The 19,048-nt window shown below is 47.0% G+C and overlaps 1 protein-coding gene across 5 annotated transcripts in view; it reads right to left on the reverse strand.

Annotated features, from left to right (window-relative positions):
- NCOA4 (nuclear receptor coactivator 4) overlaps positions 1–17,068 on the reverse strand; it is an 88,315-nt gene extending 71,247 nt beyond the window's left edge. Inside the window, exons 1-10 of one of the 5 annotated variants that reach the window (XM_087963975.1) lie at positions 16,971–17,064; positions 8,238–8,389; positions 7,036–7,176; positions 6,775–6,863; positions 6,395–6,503; positions 5,466–5,540; positions 4,649–4,801; positions 3,249–4,232; positions 2,892–2,981; positions 1,674–1,693 (exon numbers count right to left, since the gene is read on the reverse strand). In XM_087963975.1, the coding sequence (XP_087820101.1) occupies positions 1,688–1,693; positions 2,892–2,981; positions 3,249–4,232; positions 4,649–4,801; positions 5,466–5,540; positions 6,395–6,503; positions 6,775–6,863; positions 7,036–7,176; positions 8,238–8,378 (1,788 nt within the window). In that variant the 5' untranslated portion in view covers positions 8,379–8,389; positions 16,971–17,064 and the 3' untranslated portion in view covers positions 1,674–1,687. Of the gene's footprint in view, positions 1–540; positions 1,694–2,891; positions 2,982–3,248; positions 4,233–4,648; positions 4,802–5,465; positions 5,541–6,394; positions 6,504–6,774; positions 6,864–7,035; positions 7,177–8,237; positions 8,390–10,194; positions 10,322–16,970 lie in introns of those variants that run through there. The other 4 variants (XM_026672747.2, XM_026672749.2, XM_087963976.1 and 1 more) reach the window with 4 other exon arrangements.
- Positions 17,069–19,048: the final 1,980 nt, after the last annotated feature.

Consider the following 19,048-nt stretch of genomic DNA (forward strand, 5'->3'; position numbering starts at 1 on the left):
CAAAAAACATTGAATTTTGCAGTTCTCCATCAACGGCCGATAAATGGTACAAAAAGGCCCAGAATGATATCACAAACGTTTTGATGCCTATCTAACCATAGAGCGCCTTCTGTTGAGACAGTTGGAGAACCTGACCCGCTCTGTGACGCCAGGCAGCTTGGGGGGGGAGGAGCCTTGGGCGTTTTTTGCAGATTTCAAACCACCAAGCCATGAACAAAGGAGGCGGGTCTGTGCCTCCCAGGAGAGAGAGATGCAAGGCCGGATCTGGGGAGGTGGTCCTCCTCCTCCTCTGAGTCTCTTTAGGGAACTCCTCCACGGGAATGCCTGCTTTGGGCTGATAGAAAGGCACCACATAAACGCAACCTGCGGAATGGCCCGAGGCCCACATTCCAGGAGAAGAGCCTTCCTTGAAGATGCGCTCCAACGGGAAGAGTCCGAGAACTCGGAGAAGCACCTGTTTGGTCCCCGTGACTGGCCCAGAATCCACCTTGCTCAACCCCATCTCAGCAGAGCTACAAAAAGAACAGCTTTACGCAAACGTACTTTTTATTCACAACGGTTTAATGGCATACTTCATTAGCATCACAAACATTGGATTAAAGTAAAAGACACCCGGGGAGGAGGGGGGGGGGGCAGCTTGATTGCATGACTTTGTATCAGTCAGGTCTTCCACAGACCCTTTCGGGACCCTGAGCAGATACCTTGTGTTAAGCACTAAGAGGCAAACGGGTTTTTGAGAACGCAGCGGTTAATTCCCATGGCAGCCGGAAAGGCCAAATTAAAAGTGTACCAGTGCTAAGCCAAGAGCAATTAAAAAACAAAATGTCCATTTTTTACAAAAAAAAATAAAATTTTAGTATCACAACTTTTCAAAGTTGCCCCCACAAATTGTGGAAGCAGGTAAAAGTGGTATTCAAAGTTCAGCATTAAAGTTTCCAAGGCTACTGTCAACCTGTCAGGGCGCTATAATTCATAGCATGAGAGAAATAAAAATTAATTTTTGTTCTGCAGTACAAAGGATATACAACTTGTACTTCGGACTGGGCTTTAAAACCACACACATTTCATCCAATGTGCTCAATTTCACCCGCTCCCTTCCCATCCTAGTTCCCTTAACCAGGGTATCCTGACCGTTGCCAGGTGCCCATGCCAATCCATAGGGCATGCTGTCTTTCAGCTGAGAAGAGGGCATCTACATTATATAGAAGACACAATTCAGAAGGGCCCTAATGGCTTTGTAAGAGAGCTGTACCTCGCGAACGTGTTCTGTAAATATATTTAAAATTGGGAGCTGGAAAGAAGGGCTAATGGTTGTGTGCTCTGGATAAAACGTTGCCTCTCCCCACCTCCCACCCCAGCTAAAGGCCATCCTGTCAGAATTTATTTCAAAATACTGGCTTTTACATTTAACGGCTTTTGTGAGATGAGGTTGCAACAGGCTCTTCACGTCCCAGACCAAGAGAAGCCAACAAGGGCACTTCTCCAGGGTCCATTTTCTGCATTTCCCAACACCAGCTACATACAGCTTTTTAAAGTGACGTTCGAAATCTGGAGAAGACGGGTGGTCAAAAATGCAGGAGAAGCGACAGGCTGCAGAGTCACTCATTCCAGGGTGTGCGATGATCAGCAGGAAAATCAAAGCGATCGTTTGGATCACACTGCAGGGTGTTGTTTTTTTTTACTTTTTTCACATCTAGGAAACAAAAACCCAGAATTGGGGTGTCAGAATAAAAACAGTTGCTAATCGGGGTCAACCAGTAAGAATATTTCAAAAGCACAATATTTTCATTGATTGTAGTTAGCCCTCCCTGCCTCCACCGTTCTTTGCTGGAGCGCTTTATGCAATCTGAATGGTTAGCCAGGATGGTGAAGCGTCTGGGAAGCCTCTCTGGGGAGAATCCGTAGCCTTTTGTGTGGAAGCGGCCCTTCTAAGGTTGCCAACTGAGGCTTGTGCCTCCCCCGAATGAACCGTTAAGAGGGAAGCCACATTGGAGGAGGGGGGGTGTTGGTGTAAAAACGCCTATTTTTAGGACCCCTCACTGAAAAAAAATGGCAAAAATTAATTTTCACCCCATTAAATGACACGCCCTAATCCAGTGGCCCCCAACCTTTTTTGAACCAGGGACCGGTTTCACGATTATTTATTCTTCCACGGACCGGTTCCTGAGTAACGCGAGACTCTACCGCCATCGGGACGGCTCTTCGTTCAAAGCTGCCCCCCCCCCCTTCGACGAAACTAAGGCACGCGCACCCAAACGCCGCTTTCCAACTGAAAACCCGGAAACACTTTCCAACCGAAAACCTGGAAGCAACCGAAAACCCGGAAGCGCCGTTGAAACAAGATGGCGCCCAAGCTTTGTGGCCCGGTAAAAATGATCCACGGACCGGTACCGGTCTGGGGACTGGTGGTTGGGGACCCCTGCCCTAACCCACATCACCACCCATGGGCATCAGCTTCTGGTTTCCAGTTAAGAGAAGTGTGCTATCCTGCACAACTGGAACGACAGCTATAGCCAGAGGCACGCCAAGCATGGCTTGGTCAAAAGCTTCACACGATTCATTCACACGTTCTCCCGAGACCCAAAAAGAAGCCCGCTGGCTGCATTAGCATTACAACAAGATGTTCAAAATAAGTCTTTGAAATGGGGAAAAAAAAGGGGGGGGGGACTGTGAACAGGCTAAAATTAAGCAGAAAGCTTAGTTCTAACCTAGAACAGTGAGTGACTGGTTATCTACCCAATCCCTGGTGGTCTCCAAAAGCGCACTGGGCTAGATCGGGTTCTCGCGGAAGCATCCAAAATTAGGTGTTTGTTAGACTAAAGACGTTAGTCAAGAAGCCAAAAAGCGACAATGCAACTGAGTGGACTTCCGTTTTGCGGAGAGGTTTTTACCTGTAAAGGCGTCTGATAGAGCCATTTTTCTCTATCTCCACTCAGCTTCATACAGGCAAAGAGGTCGCAAACGGCAGGAAGGCCTCTGTCCTGTAAGAAACAAAAATGGGTTTCTGTGAGATGAGAAAATTTACTGGTCTCAAGTCTTGTATTCCCAGATAAAACAGCGGGTAGTAGAACACCAAAGAAAGCATGTTAACTGCCTCTCCTCCCGGTGAAGGATCTTCTGACTTGGCACCTTTAAGGCGGGTGGACTTCAACTCCCAGAATTCCTCAGCACAGCTGGCTGGGGAATTCTGGGAGTTGAAGTCCACAGACCGCTTTCAGCAGGTTAAGGGACTGGGTGAGACTCCTTACATGTGCCTTCTTCCGTAGCAGCCATTTATCTTCCACGAGAGGCTGGCTGGAGAATTCTGTATTTTTGGAGGACAAGATCCAGCTGTTTATGTTGAAAGGGAGGTGGAAGGGCGCAAGCAGCTCCAGGAGGGAACCCTTGTGACTCCCCCCGGCCTCCTCTCGGATCGCCTTCTCTTCGCCACCAGGGGAAGCTTTGGCTTCTTGCTTGGCTAGCCAAGAGGACAATGAGATCGCCGGCAATTCCTTCAGAGGTTCTGCCACCTCCCGGACAGTGTCCTGTTTTGTGGCAGAGCCAGCCGAATCCCCCTCCGCTTGTCGAGAAGGGTGGAGCCAGATGTCCAGCACAGGCCGACGTCCCTGGGGTTCGAAGGCCTCTCCTAGGGGCACCCCGTTTTTATCCTTGCCTTCCTTCCTAAGGAGCCACTTGCACAGGGCTTCCTTTTCACAGTTCTCGTCACACGCACACTCAGAAAAACTGGAACACAGCTCGTTGGCTCTGCACAGATTCTCAACTCTGAAGGTGGGCTGCTGCAGAAGCCAGCTGTCAGCGTTCGGGGACTTCCTCGTGTCCAGGTGCTCGCTGAGGCATTTCAGATTGCCGAGATTTTCTATCTCTACCCCGGTAGCTTGAGCTCCGCAACAATGATTGCAAGAATCGGTTTTAGGGAGCCAATCGCTGGGGTTGTATTCCTCCCGGAAAGGCTTAAAACCCCATTTCCACTTCTCGTCAGAGGCGTTCTTGTGTTCAGGTTCGGAAGGCACAAGAAGCCATTCGGAAAGATCGGTGTCGTCTTGCTCAAAGAGCTCCAACTCGTCAATCTTCTCAATGGACAAGGTGGAAGCGATGGTAGAAGTGGAGCTCTTCCGTCGGCGGAGGTCCATCTCAGGAAGGTCTCGCTGTTGGTTCTGCAAAAGCCAGTTCTCCAAGTTTTTCAGGTCTCCCCATGCTTTCTCCAAGTAAGACACCTCCGAAGGCTTGGAATCCTAAGGAGAAGACGACACCGCCAACATTTAGATCCATCCAGGAAGCATGCAGTATTGCAGGCTAACTCTACCCACAACCTGGAATTTGGCCCTGACCGATAAAATGAGGACCCAGACTGTGAGTGGGGGGCTGAGGTGGGGGGAGCAATATGCAAATAATGCTTCTACATTGTAAACCGCTTAAGAGGGCTTCTTTTCGGAGATTGATTGATTTGCTGTCCATCTTGCCATGAAACCTTACAATCCTAACCACAGGAAGAAACCACCAATATTTGGAGCCATTCCATATCGGCATATCTTGGAAAATAAACCATTTGGCTATCTAATTTTCTTCTTCTCAGCCTGTTTGGGCCCGCCTTTCCCACCCTTACTAGAAAGCCTCATTCTCTATCAATGGAGACAGTAGATAGCAATACCTGATTGGCCTCCTCCTCCTCAGCCTGTGTTTTCAAGAGCCAGTCCTCCTGCTTAGAGCTAGGAAGGTGAGGCATATGGCAGGCACCATCAGATTTGGTTCCAAGAAGCCAGTCAGAGATAGGGCAGCCCAGCATTCCATGGCAAGTTTTTGGCTAATAATCAAGAACAAACTGAAGGTCAGTTTAATCCCGGACAAAATATACACCTTCCCTCCCCAAGGATACATAGAAAGCCTCCCGCAGCTCTATTGAGGAGAAAGTTTGGGTGTTTGTGCCAACAAAAAATTCTGGATTTTAGAATAATTCTTTCTTTAGACTTGAATTCTGAACAACCACCAGCCTACTTGGGTAACTGCTATGCACTTTAAGGGCTTAAATTATTTGCCCGCAGATCAAATGTATGTTCTCTTGTGGAGATTTTGTGCATTTTTAAATGTATTGATTTATATCCCACCTTTTCTCCCTACAAGTAACTCAAGGCAGGAAGCCTATCTAACACACCTTCCTCCTCCTCTTTTTTTCCATGACAATTACCTGGGAGGTGGGTTGGCCTCAGAGAGTGATTAGCCCAAGTCACCCAGATGACTTTCATTGCTAAGGCAGGGCTTGAACTCATGGTCTCTCAAGAGGTGTGGTGGCCCAGTGGATGGAATGCAGTATTGCAGGCTATTGCCAAGTGCTATTTTCTAACCTGGGGCCTTATCCACTAGACCAGACCAAACTGGCATTCCTAGCGAACAGCGAGAGAAGACTAAGTTTAAAAACTCTGCTTGCCAACCTCTAATTTCAGTCCCCTCTAAACAAATCTGTGATTTACCTTTTCAAAACTAGCCATCACAGGACAGTTCTGCACAGCGATCCAAGGGGCGTAGTCTTCTTTATCGGAAGTCTGCTATTAAAGAAACCAAGCAAACAGAAAGTTAACTGCTCACACCTGTTTTGAAATAGCAGACGGGGTCACTTATCCGGGTTCTTGTGGAATCGGACTGGAAGGGCTGTGGTAGCGGTTTCAAGAGGGGGTCTCTCTGTAAGAGCCTCTCCACAGAAGCCTCGGGGTTTGTTCAGGAACCTGGGTTTTAATTGCAGGTAGTCCTCGACTTACGACCCATAATTGAGCCCAAAGTCTCTGTTGCTAAAGGAGACAGTTTTGTCCCATTTTCCTGCCAGAGTTATTAAGTAACACGATTGACGGATTACATGACCGCAGGACACTGCGACCGCCGAAAACCTATGTCAAATGCCTGAATTTTGATCATGTGACCATGGAGAGAAAGAAACAGGGGAAACGGTCGGAAATGGGAGGGATTTCAGCGCTTTCGTAACTTCAGTCACTAAAGGAATTGTGCCAAGCCTATCTAGGTTTCCAAGCTGCCTACATTAGACTGCGTGCCACGGGTAGCCCTTCGACACCTGGCAGGTGGTACATGGGCCAGGGGTTGAAAAGCCCCATCCTGGAGGAGGGTTGGGGGAACCTGTGGGGGAGTCAGCTGGGGCTGTGGGGCTGCTGAGGACCCTCTAGCCACGAGCACAACGTCTTAAAGTCAAAGGCACAAGTTTCCCATTAAAGTGGGTGGACTTTATACAACTGGCTTCCTTGAGGGCGGTGGAGGGCTGGGGGGTGTCATCAAGTTTTTGACACCTTGTTAAGCCACTGGTAGTGCTGGAATATTGCCACGTCCTAAAAGTGGCACAACCTGTGAAAAGGTTGACAATCCCTGCATGAGGACACAGCTCCTTTTTGCTCACCTTGGTTCTAATGGAGCCGAACGAGGTGATTGCCTGGCGAAGAAATGCCACATCCGCCTCAAAGTTCAAGATGGAAGTTTCTTCCGGCTGGAGAGTCAAACTGCCAAGACTTAGGGAAGAAGGCAAAAGTGAGGAATCCGGAAAGAAACAAATGGCGGTAAGCCATTTCCCAAACAAACAAAAAGTCAAGCAACGTTTATGCACAAAATACGTACGGTCTTCCAATCCACCCACAGAGGTGACAAGACCTCCAAAATAACACTCTGGTTCATTTTGCGTGACAGAGCCAGAAAGGCTGATGTCACAGTCCACAATGATGTGGGAAACGACCAGGGTAAAGAAAACAGCGGTCATTCCAAATCTCTCGGAGGGCTGCTCACCTCTCAAAACACGCCGACATCTGACTGGTAAGATCGCCGCTTTGAGGCTGTTCCAGCTGGCGGATGAGGCCGCTGAATTGTCCCAACAACTGGAAATTAAACAAAAATACGTGACCTCACTAGGAACAGGGTGAGCCAGCCTCCCCCCAGGTTCAGGTACGAAGCTGCGGCCTTGTGCCGCAAACAAACAGCACAAGGTCAGGGCGAAGTTCCCGTAATTCTGGACGCAGGAAGGGAATCCGGAGGCCCATCTGCCCTTACCCAGCAGAGCTGCTGTGCTTGTTGCTGCAGAGCCTCTTCCTTCAGCTGCTGAACAAGGTCAACCTGTTCCAACAACCAAACTTCGCGGCTTCGCAGGCATTCCAGGTGGCGACTGATGCAACTGTGAACTTCAGCTTTCACCTTTTTAAAAAGAGAAGAAAAGCCACCTCTTATCGTTCTCGTCCCAAAGATGCTTTCCCGAAAAGGCAACTGGACTTCCTTGGACCTGAACTGAAGGAGCTTCTTGGATGAGAATGTTTTCAAAGAAGCGGGGGGGGGAGAAAGTACCTTTGGGACGAGAATTGGAGAACTGAGAAATCTCCCATAAAACACCTCTATAATTCTATCTCTCCGATTCAAGTCTCTCATCCCTCCTGTTCCTATCCTCCCCACATTTTGCCATTCAGGCAGGGTTGAGTCCCCACCCGACGGCAGGAAGGGATCCTGAGGGGCGGGACTCCTTCCAGCCACCCAGCTCCATAACGGCCCTCTCACCAGGAAGAGGAATTAAAAGGCTTGGAAAGGGATGGGCGCTATTTCACACAGGGACTTTAAGCAAGGAATTCCGAATTTTTTCCCCCCAGAGTTAATCATTGTTCACCGTGAACCTTTGTTCTTAAAGGTGCTGGGATTGAGCAACTGAGCTATGGGGAAGGATCGCACTTGTTCCCTTATGCGGGAATTTACCCAATAAGAGCAGGTATGCTTTAAAAATGGCATTGTACCTAAAACGAAAGATACTCTATCTTGATGACCGGTTAGATGGCAACAGGCTAAATGATCTTAACTGACTTAGAGAAAACCTATCTGGGTCAAACCTGGTTAGCAATGTTGGTGGGATCCCACGAGTAAATCCCAGCGTTACGGGCCGGAGTCCTAATCTGCAGCCCCCAAGAAAACTGCCTGGGTGCATCCACCCTGTCTCCAGAAGCTGAACTGAGCTCAATTCTTTTTATCTTCACAACCCTGCTGGACGATTCCGTACATCCACGGGTGGTGAAAGTTAAGACACACCCACACACACCCCAGCTCTCTCGGGAATGCTCTTGGTTTTCCAGGCTAGCTTTAAGTAGCTGGAGCTGAAAGAAAACTTTTGCCAAGCTACGGCATGAGAAGTTCGGCAGCCAAGCCGTTTTAAGCAAGGATTTCACCCCTTGTTAGAACCGCAAAGTGGTGCTTCTTTCGAAACCCATTCCAAGTACCTCTTTCCAGTTGTCTCTGACTTGCTGTTCGGCTTTGACAATTTCAGCAAACGCAACTTCCAGGTCTTTTTTGGCCTGAAGGCACTTGTTCAAGGATTCCATGTTGCCAAGGCTTCCATTTCTCTCCTGGAAAGGGATCATCCTAGACAGTTCTGGAACAGGGAGAAAAAGAACCCACCTCAGAATCTGTGCTATCTCCTAGCCCAATGTTGGGACTATCATGGAGTCTCTCTCAGCCCTGGTGGCCCAGCGGTTAGAACGCAGTATTGCAGGCTAATTCTGCCCACTGCCAGCAGTTTGATCCTGACCGGCTCAAGGTTGATTCAGCCTTCCATCCTTCTGAGGTCGATAAAATGAGGACCCAGATTGTTGGGGGGGGGGGAGGAGGCAAGAGGCTGACTCTGTAAACCACTTATAGTGGGCTATAAAGCACTGTGAAGCGGTGTATAAGTCTAAGCGCTATTGCTATTTCAGTTTTCAGAGCTGATTTGCCAATTTGGGACCCTCAAAATTCACACACATCTTCATTGGTGATTTTTTTTCTCCCTGATTTTTTAAGTCAACTGGCAAAATACCTTCAGCACTGCTAATTCTTATGCCAATACAGTCTCTAACACCTGGCTTGTGTTTGAAGCTCATCTAGCAGCATGCCTCAGTTACCTGCAAGCTTTGCACTAAGCCCCCGCCCCCACACACGGGTGGATTTTAAACTTACACTGCAGGCATTTTGGGGCTTGTTTATTCAAGTTCTGCCCCTGCTTCCCTACAGGTGTTCAATTGACATTTCCTACAGTAGCTTTTGGATGGAAGCCCACCGTTCTGAAACCTCCTCTAATCCATAGAACTGTGCAATCTTAGGTAGCAGAGAGGAGAGGAGGAGGTTTCCCCCTCTCCCTAATTAAGGCGTCCCACACCCAAAATAAGTATTCAGAACAGGATCCTGTCCATTTCCTGATTATACGAAAGTTTTCAGTAGCTAAACTGCTGCTTCTGGACTATAGTTCATACAAATAGTATATGAGGACAAATACCCCCAAAAAAACAAACTGGGGAATAGCTCTAGATATGCCAACACTGGTCTAAAACGAAATCATATTCTGCAACCCTAGCGAAGCTAAACTTGAAGGCTAAGTAAAACGACCCAGACCATAACTTATTTAACTGAAGGTTCACCTGTAATCGAAGTGCCAAGCCCAAATCAATAAATCCAGGAACACAGAAATAAAACCTCTACAACTTGAGTGTAAAAGAGCAAAGCACACAGCAACAAAACAAACGAACAAACAAAAGCAACAGAAGTCTATCAAAATAAACCAATCCCAGAAAGCTGGATAAAAAATGGTGAATTAAGTTTTAAGAAGTGCCATGCAGCCACTCTGGAGAGGGCAAGATTAATATGCTCTGGTTTTATTGGGCTGTATATCTTTCCAATTGAATTAACTTAATGAATGCAAAGCCCATTCCGTACTAGCGCTGATGATTTTACCTAGTTTGATAATGAAACGTCTACAAGAAAACAACCGAGTTCAGAGAGCACCAAAGACCCTTCAAAATAATGTTAAGTTCCTATTTGCTCCTTCAATGGTATTCAGTGCAGAATTTAGGCACTAGTTTGACTCCAATGCTCTCCGTGATCAATTCATGATTATACTTTTCTGCCCATAACTGGAAATACCTTCTTACATGTTTTGTAAGTCAAATTCTGCTGTGCGCAGAAGCCTTGCAAAATCCCCGTCCTACAAACCCATCAGTTCCCTTAAAAAGCCTTCACAATAATTAAAGGAGGTTTGGTTACCCGATCTCAGCCGGGGCAAAGCAGGCAGCTAGCAAAGAAGCAACTTCTACAACCTCCATTTCCCTTAGCCAACCTCCAGAGTTGGGAATTATTCCTGCTTTATTCCTTGCTGCGAAGGCTGCCAAGTCACTCTTCCCCCCGCTCTCCCTGGTCCCTGCCTACCTCGGTTTCTGTTCCAGAGGACGGGAGAGCAGCTGGCCGCCTTCTTCAGCAGCAGCAGCAGCCCACAAGACAGCGATCAGCAGCCCAGCCTGCTTTAAACCTGCTTGCCAGCGCACATTTCAGGCCCAGCCCTGGCTTGGCCTCGCCTCCTAAAGCCCACGTGGCCATGCCGCCAGCCACAGCTGGAGCCCAGCCTTGCACGTCCGCCTTTCCCCTTAGCTTGTGGAGAGCAGCAGGAGGAAGAGAAGGAGGAGGAGGAGGGAAGATTGAAAACTGCCCAGCAACACCCCAGAAAGGAAGATGGGCCCAGAGAGGCCGCTGAGGAAGGAAAGGGAGGCAAAGGGAAATTGCTGCAAACAGGCGAGAAATGCACACTTGGTAGAAGCAGCTGCTATTTTGCATCTTGGTGCGCTGTTAAGACCACCTTAGTAGCACAGCATTATATTATTATTATTATTATTATTATTATTATTATTATTATTATTATTATTATTATTATTATTATTATTACTACTACTAACTACTACTACTACTACTACTACTACTACTATTTAACCTTCCATTCGATTCACAGTCTGGAACTGGTAAAACCTTAACAGTCCAACAGGTCCTGACCAAGGACCTAAAAGAGCCACTTCAGGTTCCGCCTGAACCCACAGGCGGCAGTTCCAAGGAAGGTGGGGTGGTTTCCTCCGCCCGGCCCCCAAAGCCAGGATATTATTCAGGTCTTGGTCAGTTCAGGGCTTCCCTGCCTGCGGGTGTGTCGCTCCAGGGGCTCCTCCTATGTGCTACTGGTGCAGCCATTGGTTTCTTCCTCCAGCGTTGCTCAACTTCAACTTGCAAATCCTTCTTTTTCCTTATTTTTTCCTCTCTCTCTCTCTCCCCCCGACCCCTCCCGATTAACGCAGCCGCCCATGAACCCTTCTCCCCTTTCCACAGTAGCCCTGCCAGGCACATTGTGGGTGCCTGGCCTGCTTGGATCCACCGGATCTTGGCCTGTTGTTGTCTTTCTTACTCCTCTCCTGATTACATTGTCATCATAGGCAATCCTCGACTTACGATGGCACTGTAAAACGGGATTTATGACCGTTTTTCACAGTAATGACTTTTGCAGCACCCGCCCCCCACCGTCACATGATCCAATTTGGGACGCTCGGCAACTGACTCATATTTACGATGGTCGCAGCAGCGTCCCCCCCCCCCCAGGGGTCACGTGATCCCCTTTTGCGACCTTCTGACAAGCAGAGTCGGGGGGTGGGGGGGGAGAGCCAGATTCATTTAAGAGCTTATCCGCTAAAGGGATTCAACTCGCCAGCCACGGCAGGAAAGATCTTCAAATGTTTCCCACTCAGCAGCAGAAATTCTGGGCTCAATTGCAGTCATAAGTCAAGGACTACCTGGGTTAGGACTGCCATGGTTCTCTTGCTTTTGCATGGGAGGCTCAGTCCTTGTCTGCGCTAAAGAAAGCCTTCCCTTCCATTCCGCTCCCCTTCCCTCCAGGAGGAGGCAGGGTTAAAAGGAGGGTGGCTTTTCCAACCAGACACCCCCCCCCCCCCAGCACCAGGGACCCACTGACACCTGCCCTGGGGCCTGGGAGAGGGGGAAAAACCTCCAGCCCCCCCCCCCATCCTTCCAGACCAAGGGGAACCGTAGGCCTTCCCCCCTCAGCCTCTCCTCTCAGCCAAGACCACGGGGGGGAGGCCTCCTCGTGGAACAACCTCCAAACAGGTTGTACCAGCTGCAGCAGCAGGCCTTTCCAGTTGTTCCAAATCAAGCTGCCTTCTGCAATTGACTGATGGCAAATGTGTCAATGCTTCTGGTGTTCAAGTGGTGCTCCACTTGTTTTGGGACTGCTCCCAAGGCGCTGCTGCTGCTCTCCTCCTCCTCCTTCTCCTCCCCCTTATTATTATTATTATTATTATTATTATTATTATTATTATTATTATTATTATTATTATCTGAGGCCGTCTCCCAAGCTTCCTAAGTCAAAGAGGATTGTTGTGAAGATGCTGGCCTGGCAATTTTCCTAACTTCCTCCAGAGGTTGGGACGGCTCCTTCCGACTGTTTGTTTGGCCTGCAGAGGCCAGGCCAGGGCCCATCTCAACCCCACGCTTCATTGCACAATATCTTTTGCTTAATCCAAAACCAGAAAAGCACAAAGGGATTAGTGCTTGTTCCATATTCACTTGGCAAACAATTAGGTGCCCTGTGAAGTGCTGTGGTCTGCTGAAATGACCGGCCTTAAATCCAGCCATTTAATCCCTTTTCTTGAGGACACCTCATTCATTAAGTGCTGTTATCTATTCACAGGCAGCGATGCAAAGGGAGGAGTCCTGGGGCATATTTACTGCTTCTATTTTTCAGCAGGAAAATCTTGTTCGCGGCTGCTTTCTGGGAAATTTCTTTAGAAATTTCTACTTTCTTCCACTTCCTCCTGCTTGTTTCCACTAAATTCAATCTCAGTCACAGATTTATACCTATGCAAATAAGAGGCCTGTCACTTGTTCAACACTGCTAGGTGTTGTTTTGGCAGTCCTCAACTTAACAGCAGTTCGTTTGGTGACTGTTCAAAGTTACAATGGCACTGAAAAAAAAATGACTCACGGCCATTTCTCAAACTTATGACCGTTGCAGCATTCCCCACGATCACGTGATCAAAGTCCAGACCTTGGCAACTGGCTCATAGTTATGACGCTCACAGTGTCCCAGAGGGGTCATGCGATCCCTTTTTGGGACCTTCTGACAAACAAAGTCAATGGGGAAGCCAGTTTCACTTAACAACTGTGTCACTAGCTGAACAACTGCAGTGATTCACTTAACAAATGTGGCAAGAAAGGTTGTAAAATGGGGCAAAACTCATTGAACAACTATCTTGCTTAGCAACAGAAATTTTGGGCTCAATTGGGGTCATAAGTCAAAGTATCATGTGTGTGTGTGTGTGTGTGTGTGTGTGTGTGTGCATGTGTGTGTGTATCACCCTTGGCATTTACCCTTGGCACAAAGGTAACCATAAACACTTTTTGTAATCTGTATAAATGTAAAATTGATTGTTTCCAAGAGTCACTTAATGTATAATTGATGCCTGTCAATTGTATTTGGAATTTGACCACACTGTTAGAAGAAACATCCATCTGGTTCAAATTCCAAGCGGGGAGAAAGACACTGGGAACATGGAGGCTGGTTGGAAAGATGGTTTATTGATAAGACAGGACCACATGGGTTTGAGGTCCTGGGCAGCTGACCACATGGGGTTGAGAGAGAGGGTTATACTCTCTCTTGGGATTTGAACTTCAGCTTCCTGTTACTGTGCAAGCACATGTATTCTATTGGCTGCTGTCAGACTTCCATGGGGCTATGTTTGAGATAAGTTTGGTTGAACCTTGCTGGGTGATGCAGTGTCTAGCCCTGCTGCTAGATAATCCTATCATGTCCTGGAGGGTCATGCCTTAATCCCATCACCCTGGAGCTGGAGTCTTTTGTCGTCGATAGGCTGCCCAGTCCTTCTCAATGGGCACCAAAATATCTGCTGGGGGCAGGGAACTGGGTTTCCTCTAAAATTTTTATTTCTCTTTTAGGGGAAATATTTTATCCTGCCTTTTTAAATATTTCCTAAAATATTTCATTCTTCTAGGAGAGAGGTGGGTGCTAATTTCCTTCAACAATGAATAAGGTGATGATATGTCAGATTAGTCAGGTCACTAATAAAAAGTGACTACCAAAGACCCTATAAGAAATGCTTTTTAGCTGTCATGCAGGGAGCAAAATGGCTTCATTTGAAAAAAAAAAAAAAAACCTCAAATTATTTTAACACCAGCAAATTTCCAGCTTCTTTTTTAATCTCATATCTGAAGCCTGAAAAGTCAGAGATAAGGGAACCAAACAAAAAAAAAAAATTTAAAGGCCTCTCTGTACACTTCATTCTCCCCACCCCACCCCCCAAGAACTGTGTTTGTGACTCATAATAACCTACAGAAGAGGAACTTCTGCAAGACTGCATTTTTGCTGCTGAAAATCCACCATTTAAAAATAAAGTTTCTGGCAGGCCTTTTCTGGTTCATCAGTGTGTCATCATCCAAGATCCTAGCTTGCCTACTACTGTTCTTTTGAGGTTTAATGTGAGTGCTTGTATTCTATAAGGAGAACCTGACATGCCTTTTTTTTCATCAAAGCACAAAATTGCTTTAAAAGAAGGAACTGGCAATCATACAAAAGTGTACCATTACATATTTGCAATTTAGCAAATCTAAATTCCCAGCACATTATTGTAAATTTAAACACTTATTCCTGTGCAACTTTTCATATTCAGCTCCCTGATCCTGCCAGGTAGATTACACCAGATACAAAATTGGTCAATCCAATTAGCACTGTGGCTAATTAGGAATGGGCCTTGAAACTGGGAGCATAGTAAGTGCAATTTAATATTTTACAAGCTTGCCTGTGGTACAGAGACTCACGCAATAATTTTTCACCAGAAAAAAGGAGAAGGGGAAATGGGGCAGGGGAGATTTGGTTTTTCAATTGTTTTTCAAACCTCCTTGCAATCTAGAATAGAATAGGATATAGGATAGAATCAGAATCAGAATAGAATTCTTTATTGGCCAAATGTGATTGGGACACATAAGGAATTTGTCTTGGTGCAAATGCTTTCAGTGTACATAAAAGAAAAGATACATTCGTCAAAGTCTGTCATTTCTCACCTCAACAAGGAAACATGCCAGAGATTTTCCAGGAATCCAAGATCCTAGCTTGCCTACTGTTCTTTTGAGGTTTAATGTGAGTGCTTGTATTCTCTAAGGAGAATGTGCAAATTGAGTGCTCCACTAACAAAACAGTAGAAGGAGCAGAATTTCCATACTAATGAAAAGTGGAAAGGTTGATCTTAATTACTGGGAAAGCAATTAAGGAGGGAACATTAGCAGGGAACCAGGCCAAGATGGAAAATGGGAGTCACAATAACATCATGCTACCTTGCCCTAAACATAATCTTGTGGCTCTTCAACTTTAAAAAAAAGAAAGGAGAACCAGCAAATCTCACACCACCTTCAAAACAAATAAAGTCCAGAAAGCACACTGACCACATAAACACACAATTATGTTCTTACAGGACCATTAAGTGGCTAACTTTATGATTCTTAAGCTCTATGCAGAGGTCAAAGTCAAAACAGCCTCATTCTATTTTTGACCCCTTTTAATCCTGCATACAAGGGAGAAAAATATCAAGTGAATAAATAAAAGCTGTAACTAAAGCCTCCAGAATTACCCATAAAACTGAAGTTTATTCTCCAAAACAAGTCTCTGTAAACATTTCACACCAATTATGTGTCGAGTTACACCATTTGCCCTTGCAGCCCAAAAGAAGGCTGAACAGTCTTGCACAGTCATGTCTGTTATTTATTATCAAAACAAATTCAAACAGAGAAACACATATGTGACCTTCTCTTCTAGTTCTAAGAGATTTACACACTGAAAATTGTTATTCTGCCTTAAACTTTAAGGCCCTCTAGTCTAGTCCAACTCCCTGCTCATCAGGCAGGAGACCCTAGACTACATAGATCCCAGTTCATGAAAAAAACGAGAGAATACAATCTTTTCACAAAAATGACTGTTTCCTTTATTGAAACTGATATGAATCAACGCAAAGCTTCCAGGTTCTTTAGGCATAAGAGAATTTCACAGCATTTGGTGAAGAAGGCAGGGGACTGGTGGAGAAAGCCAAGGTCCAAAAGGCGCAGGAGGGAAGCCACATTTCCACATGCAGATAACCCAGGTTAGTTTCAGGACTTGCAAGCCAGGAAAAAGAAGGCTGAGTTGCTGCATTCTGCCCTGCAACTGCGAGGCCCAGGCTGGACTGGCCCTACAATGGGGATCGCCTCCCCCCCCCACCACACACACACGAAAAATGCCAATTTTAGCTGCTTCTCTTCCCCCCGCCCCCACCCCTCCTTCCTTTTTTCCTGGCACCAGATGCAATTCCGACCTGGGATGACCCGGTTAAGAGCAAAGAGCAATAAAGATGGGACCAAAAAGATGAAATGCGTGCATAAAGAAAATGACCTTTTCCAACCCAGAACTGCCTGTATACGTGTATATATGTCCGAAGAAGCCTGCGCTGTTTCTCCGTGCCACAGAATATATTGGGTGTGTGTGTGTATATGCATAACTTTGAATTTATTCTGTCATGTCCATGGAGGGCATAACTGGAGGGGAAGACCCTCTGAGAGCTGAAGGCAACGAAGTTTCATTTCAATGTTATGCCGATTAGTGTGCATTTAAAGCCACCATAAAGTTATTCTATTTTCTGTTCTATATTCTCCTGTATTCTCTATTTTCTGTTCTATGTTCTATTCCTAATTCGATATTCCTACATGCCTATATTCCATACGCCCTGATTCTGTGTTCCCTTTCTGTTCTGTCCTCCCCGGGGAAGGAGGAATTGCATCTTGCACGTAGGAATGGAAGCGGGGGAGGGGGGAGGCAACCCGGGTCCGGGCCCAGCCCGCCTCCTTCAGATCCTTCGGGTCTTTTCTGGGGTTTCATTGAACGTCGAGCCAAAAGAGAGGGGCTCTGCGAAGGCGCAGGGGTCCCCCCCCCACACACACCCCCGGGGCCTTTCCAGAGGGGGGGGGGAGGAGAGAGAGCTCTAAATTGCCGAGCTGCGGCGGTGTGACACGTGTCGGCCCTTCCCACGTGCAGTGACATATAACGGGAACATGCGCTTAACGTGGGGGGAAGGGGGGCGAAGCCAGGGCCCGCGAGGCGGCCGGCCTCCACTCACCCGTCGGGCGGCGATCAGAGCTGCGACCCTCCAAGTCTCCAGGAAAGAGAAAAGGCCTCCCTGCTCCCGCCGCCCAGCCTCGCGAGAGTTCCCGGGAGGATGCCGCGGACTGGTCTCGCGAGGCTTCCAGGAGACATGCGTAGTGGCGCCCGGTGAAGCCGAGCCAGGAGTTGAGGGGGAAGCGTTTCTCCTTCAGCCGAAACGGTAGTTGCGGGCTGGCTTTCAGGGCGCCCCTCCCAAGAGTGGGGAGCGGCCACTTCCACGGGGAGAGGGGTTTGGGGGCTCCCAAGGGGCGGTTTTTGGCTGGCCTCAGAAAGCTGAAGGGGTTGGGGGCGGATAGGGCTTGGAGAGGAGACCACCCGGAAATATTACGGCGTTTCTTTACCCGCATTTAGCATCCTATGCATTGTAGGCATGGTCAAAAGCAGCTTTAACTTTGGTCGTCCTGTTTTATTACCCCGTTACTTATTTTCCCCTCCCTGTTATTATAAAATATTGATTGTTTTTTTTTAAAAAAACCTGTTTTTACAACCCTGTCATTTATTTATTTATTGAATTTATATTGCCACCTATTCGCCCATGGCGACTCAAGGTGGCTTTACACAATGTAAACCCATATTTAAAATAAAAATAATTAAAAAAAAAATTTTTTTAAATCAATAAAAAAAACTAACAAAAAGAATAAAATAAATGAATAACATACAATAGAATAAAATCTGGAAAAATAAAAAAATAAAAAAACACACACCCTCAACTCCCACCCACCCCCTGCCCCGGCAACAGCAGGTCACTCAATGAGCCATTGGATGGGGCTCCATCCCGCTCTGGGTTCCCCAAGCCCGGTGGCTGAACCAGGCCTTCTTCAGGGCCTTCCGGAAGAGTATTAGAGAGTGGGGGGTCATTCTAATCTCTGGTGATAATGATATTCTGGAGAGAGGGAGCCACCACGGAGAAGGCCCTTCCTTCTGGGTCCCCCCCCCCCCAGGTGTATCTCCCTTGGGGATGGGACCCGCAGCAGCGTTCCCTGCTTCCCCGCTTTGGAGAGGTCGGGTGGATGTAACCGTCAGGAGACAGTTATCCCTCAGATCACCTGAGATCCTAAGCCACGAAGGGCTTTAAAGGGGACAACCAGCACCTTGAATTGCATCCGGAAGCAAATCGGCAACCAATGCAGCTCCCGCAGGAGAGGTGACACATGTGCACACCGGGGTTTGCACAAAACCATGCGGGGCCGCTGCATTTTGCACCAACTGGAGCTTCCAGATGCTTTCAGGCACAGCCCCATGTAGAGCGCATTGCAATCATCAAGACCGGCCATCCGAGCCCTTCCAAGCAACGAATAGGATTACACTTAAACTGAATAGAGGTCGGCTTTGCAAGCCAATGAAGCTTCAAAGAACCATCAGTTGCTGCAGCCAGCGGGCAACTCTGTAACTGTCCTACTACAAACCATTCTGTGCCTATGTGGCAAGGCAAATCCTTTAACTTGAAGGGGAATATGTTCCTGGAGCACCTTTCCATGTAAATTCTCTCCATTGCACATGTGTGTGATTTCCATCGTCCGTCCAGAATCCCAGGTGGCTTTTAAAAGTCAGTGTCTAAGTTTTACATTTAATGCCACAGCTTCAAGGACTTTCTTTTTGTAATCTCAGCTTTTTGCTTTATCAACAATATTCCAGCTTGAATTCCTGAGTGGGGAGGAAGAACAACATATTACAACATATTACAAGAAGAATCCCTCAAATCATGTGGAATAGAAATAAGCTATGGCACAGTTCCCTCTGCTGGCTGCTTTTTAAACAAAGTTAAGTTTAAACTTACACAACTGAAATCAGTTTTCAGGAGAGGCCTGTGGTGGGGAATTGATGGGGAGGGGGGTCTGGATATAAAAGAAAGGAGAAATAGTGCTTGTTTTCCTGCTACTAAAGCCTTGTAGCAAAGGACCACAAATATGTGTTTGGTTGGGTTCCAGTTTTGCAATTCATTCCAGGTACAAATTTATCCGACATGCATCTCCTTACTCAATGATCCATCCTGATTTGCAGAAATATCTAAATAAGTAATTTTAGGGAAAATAT

This window comes from Notechis scutatus, chromosome 4 (assembly GCF_049901735.1).
Source record: "Notechis scutatus isolate UNSWTSFEM ecotype Mainland chromosome 4, rNotScu1.2, whole genome shotgun sequence".
In the NCBI taxonomy this organism is placed as follows: Eukaryota; Metazoa; Chordata; class Lepidosauria; order Squamata; family Elapidae; genus Notechis; species Notechis scutatus.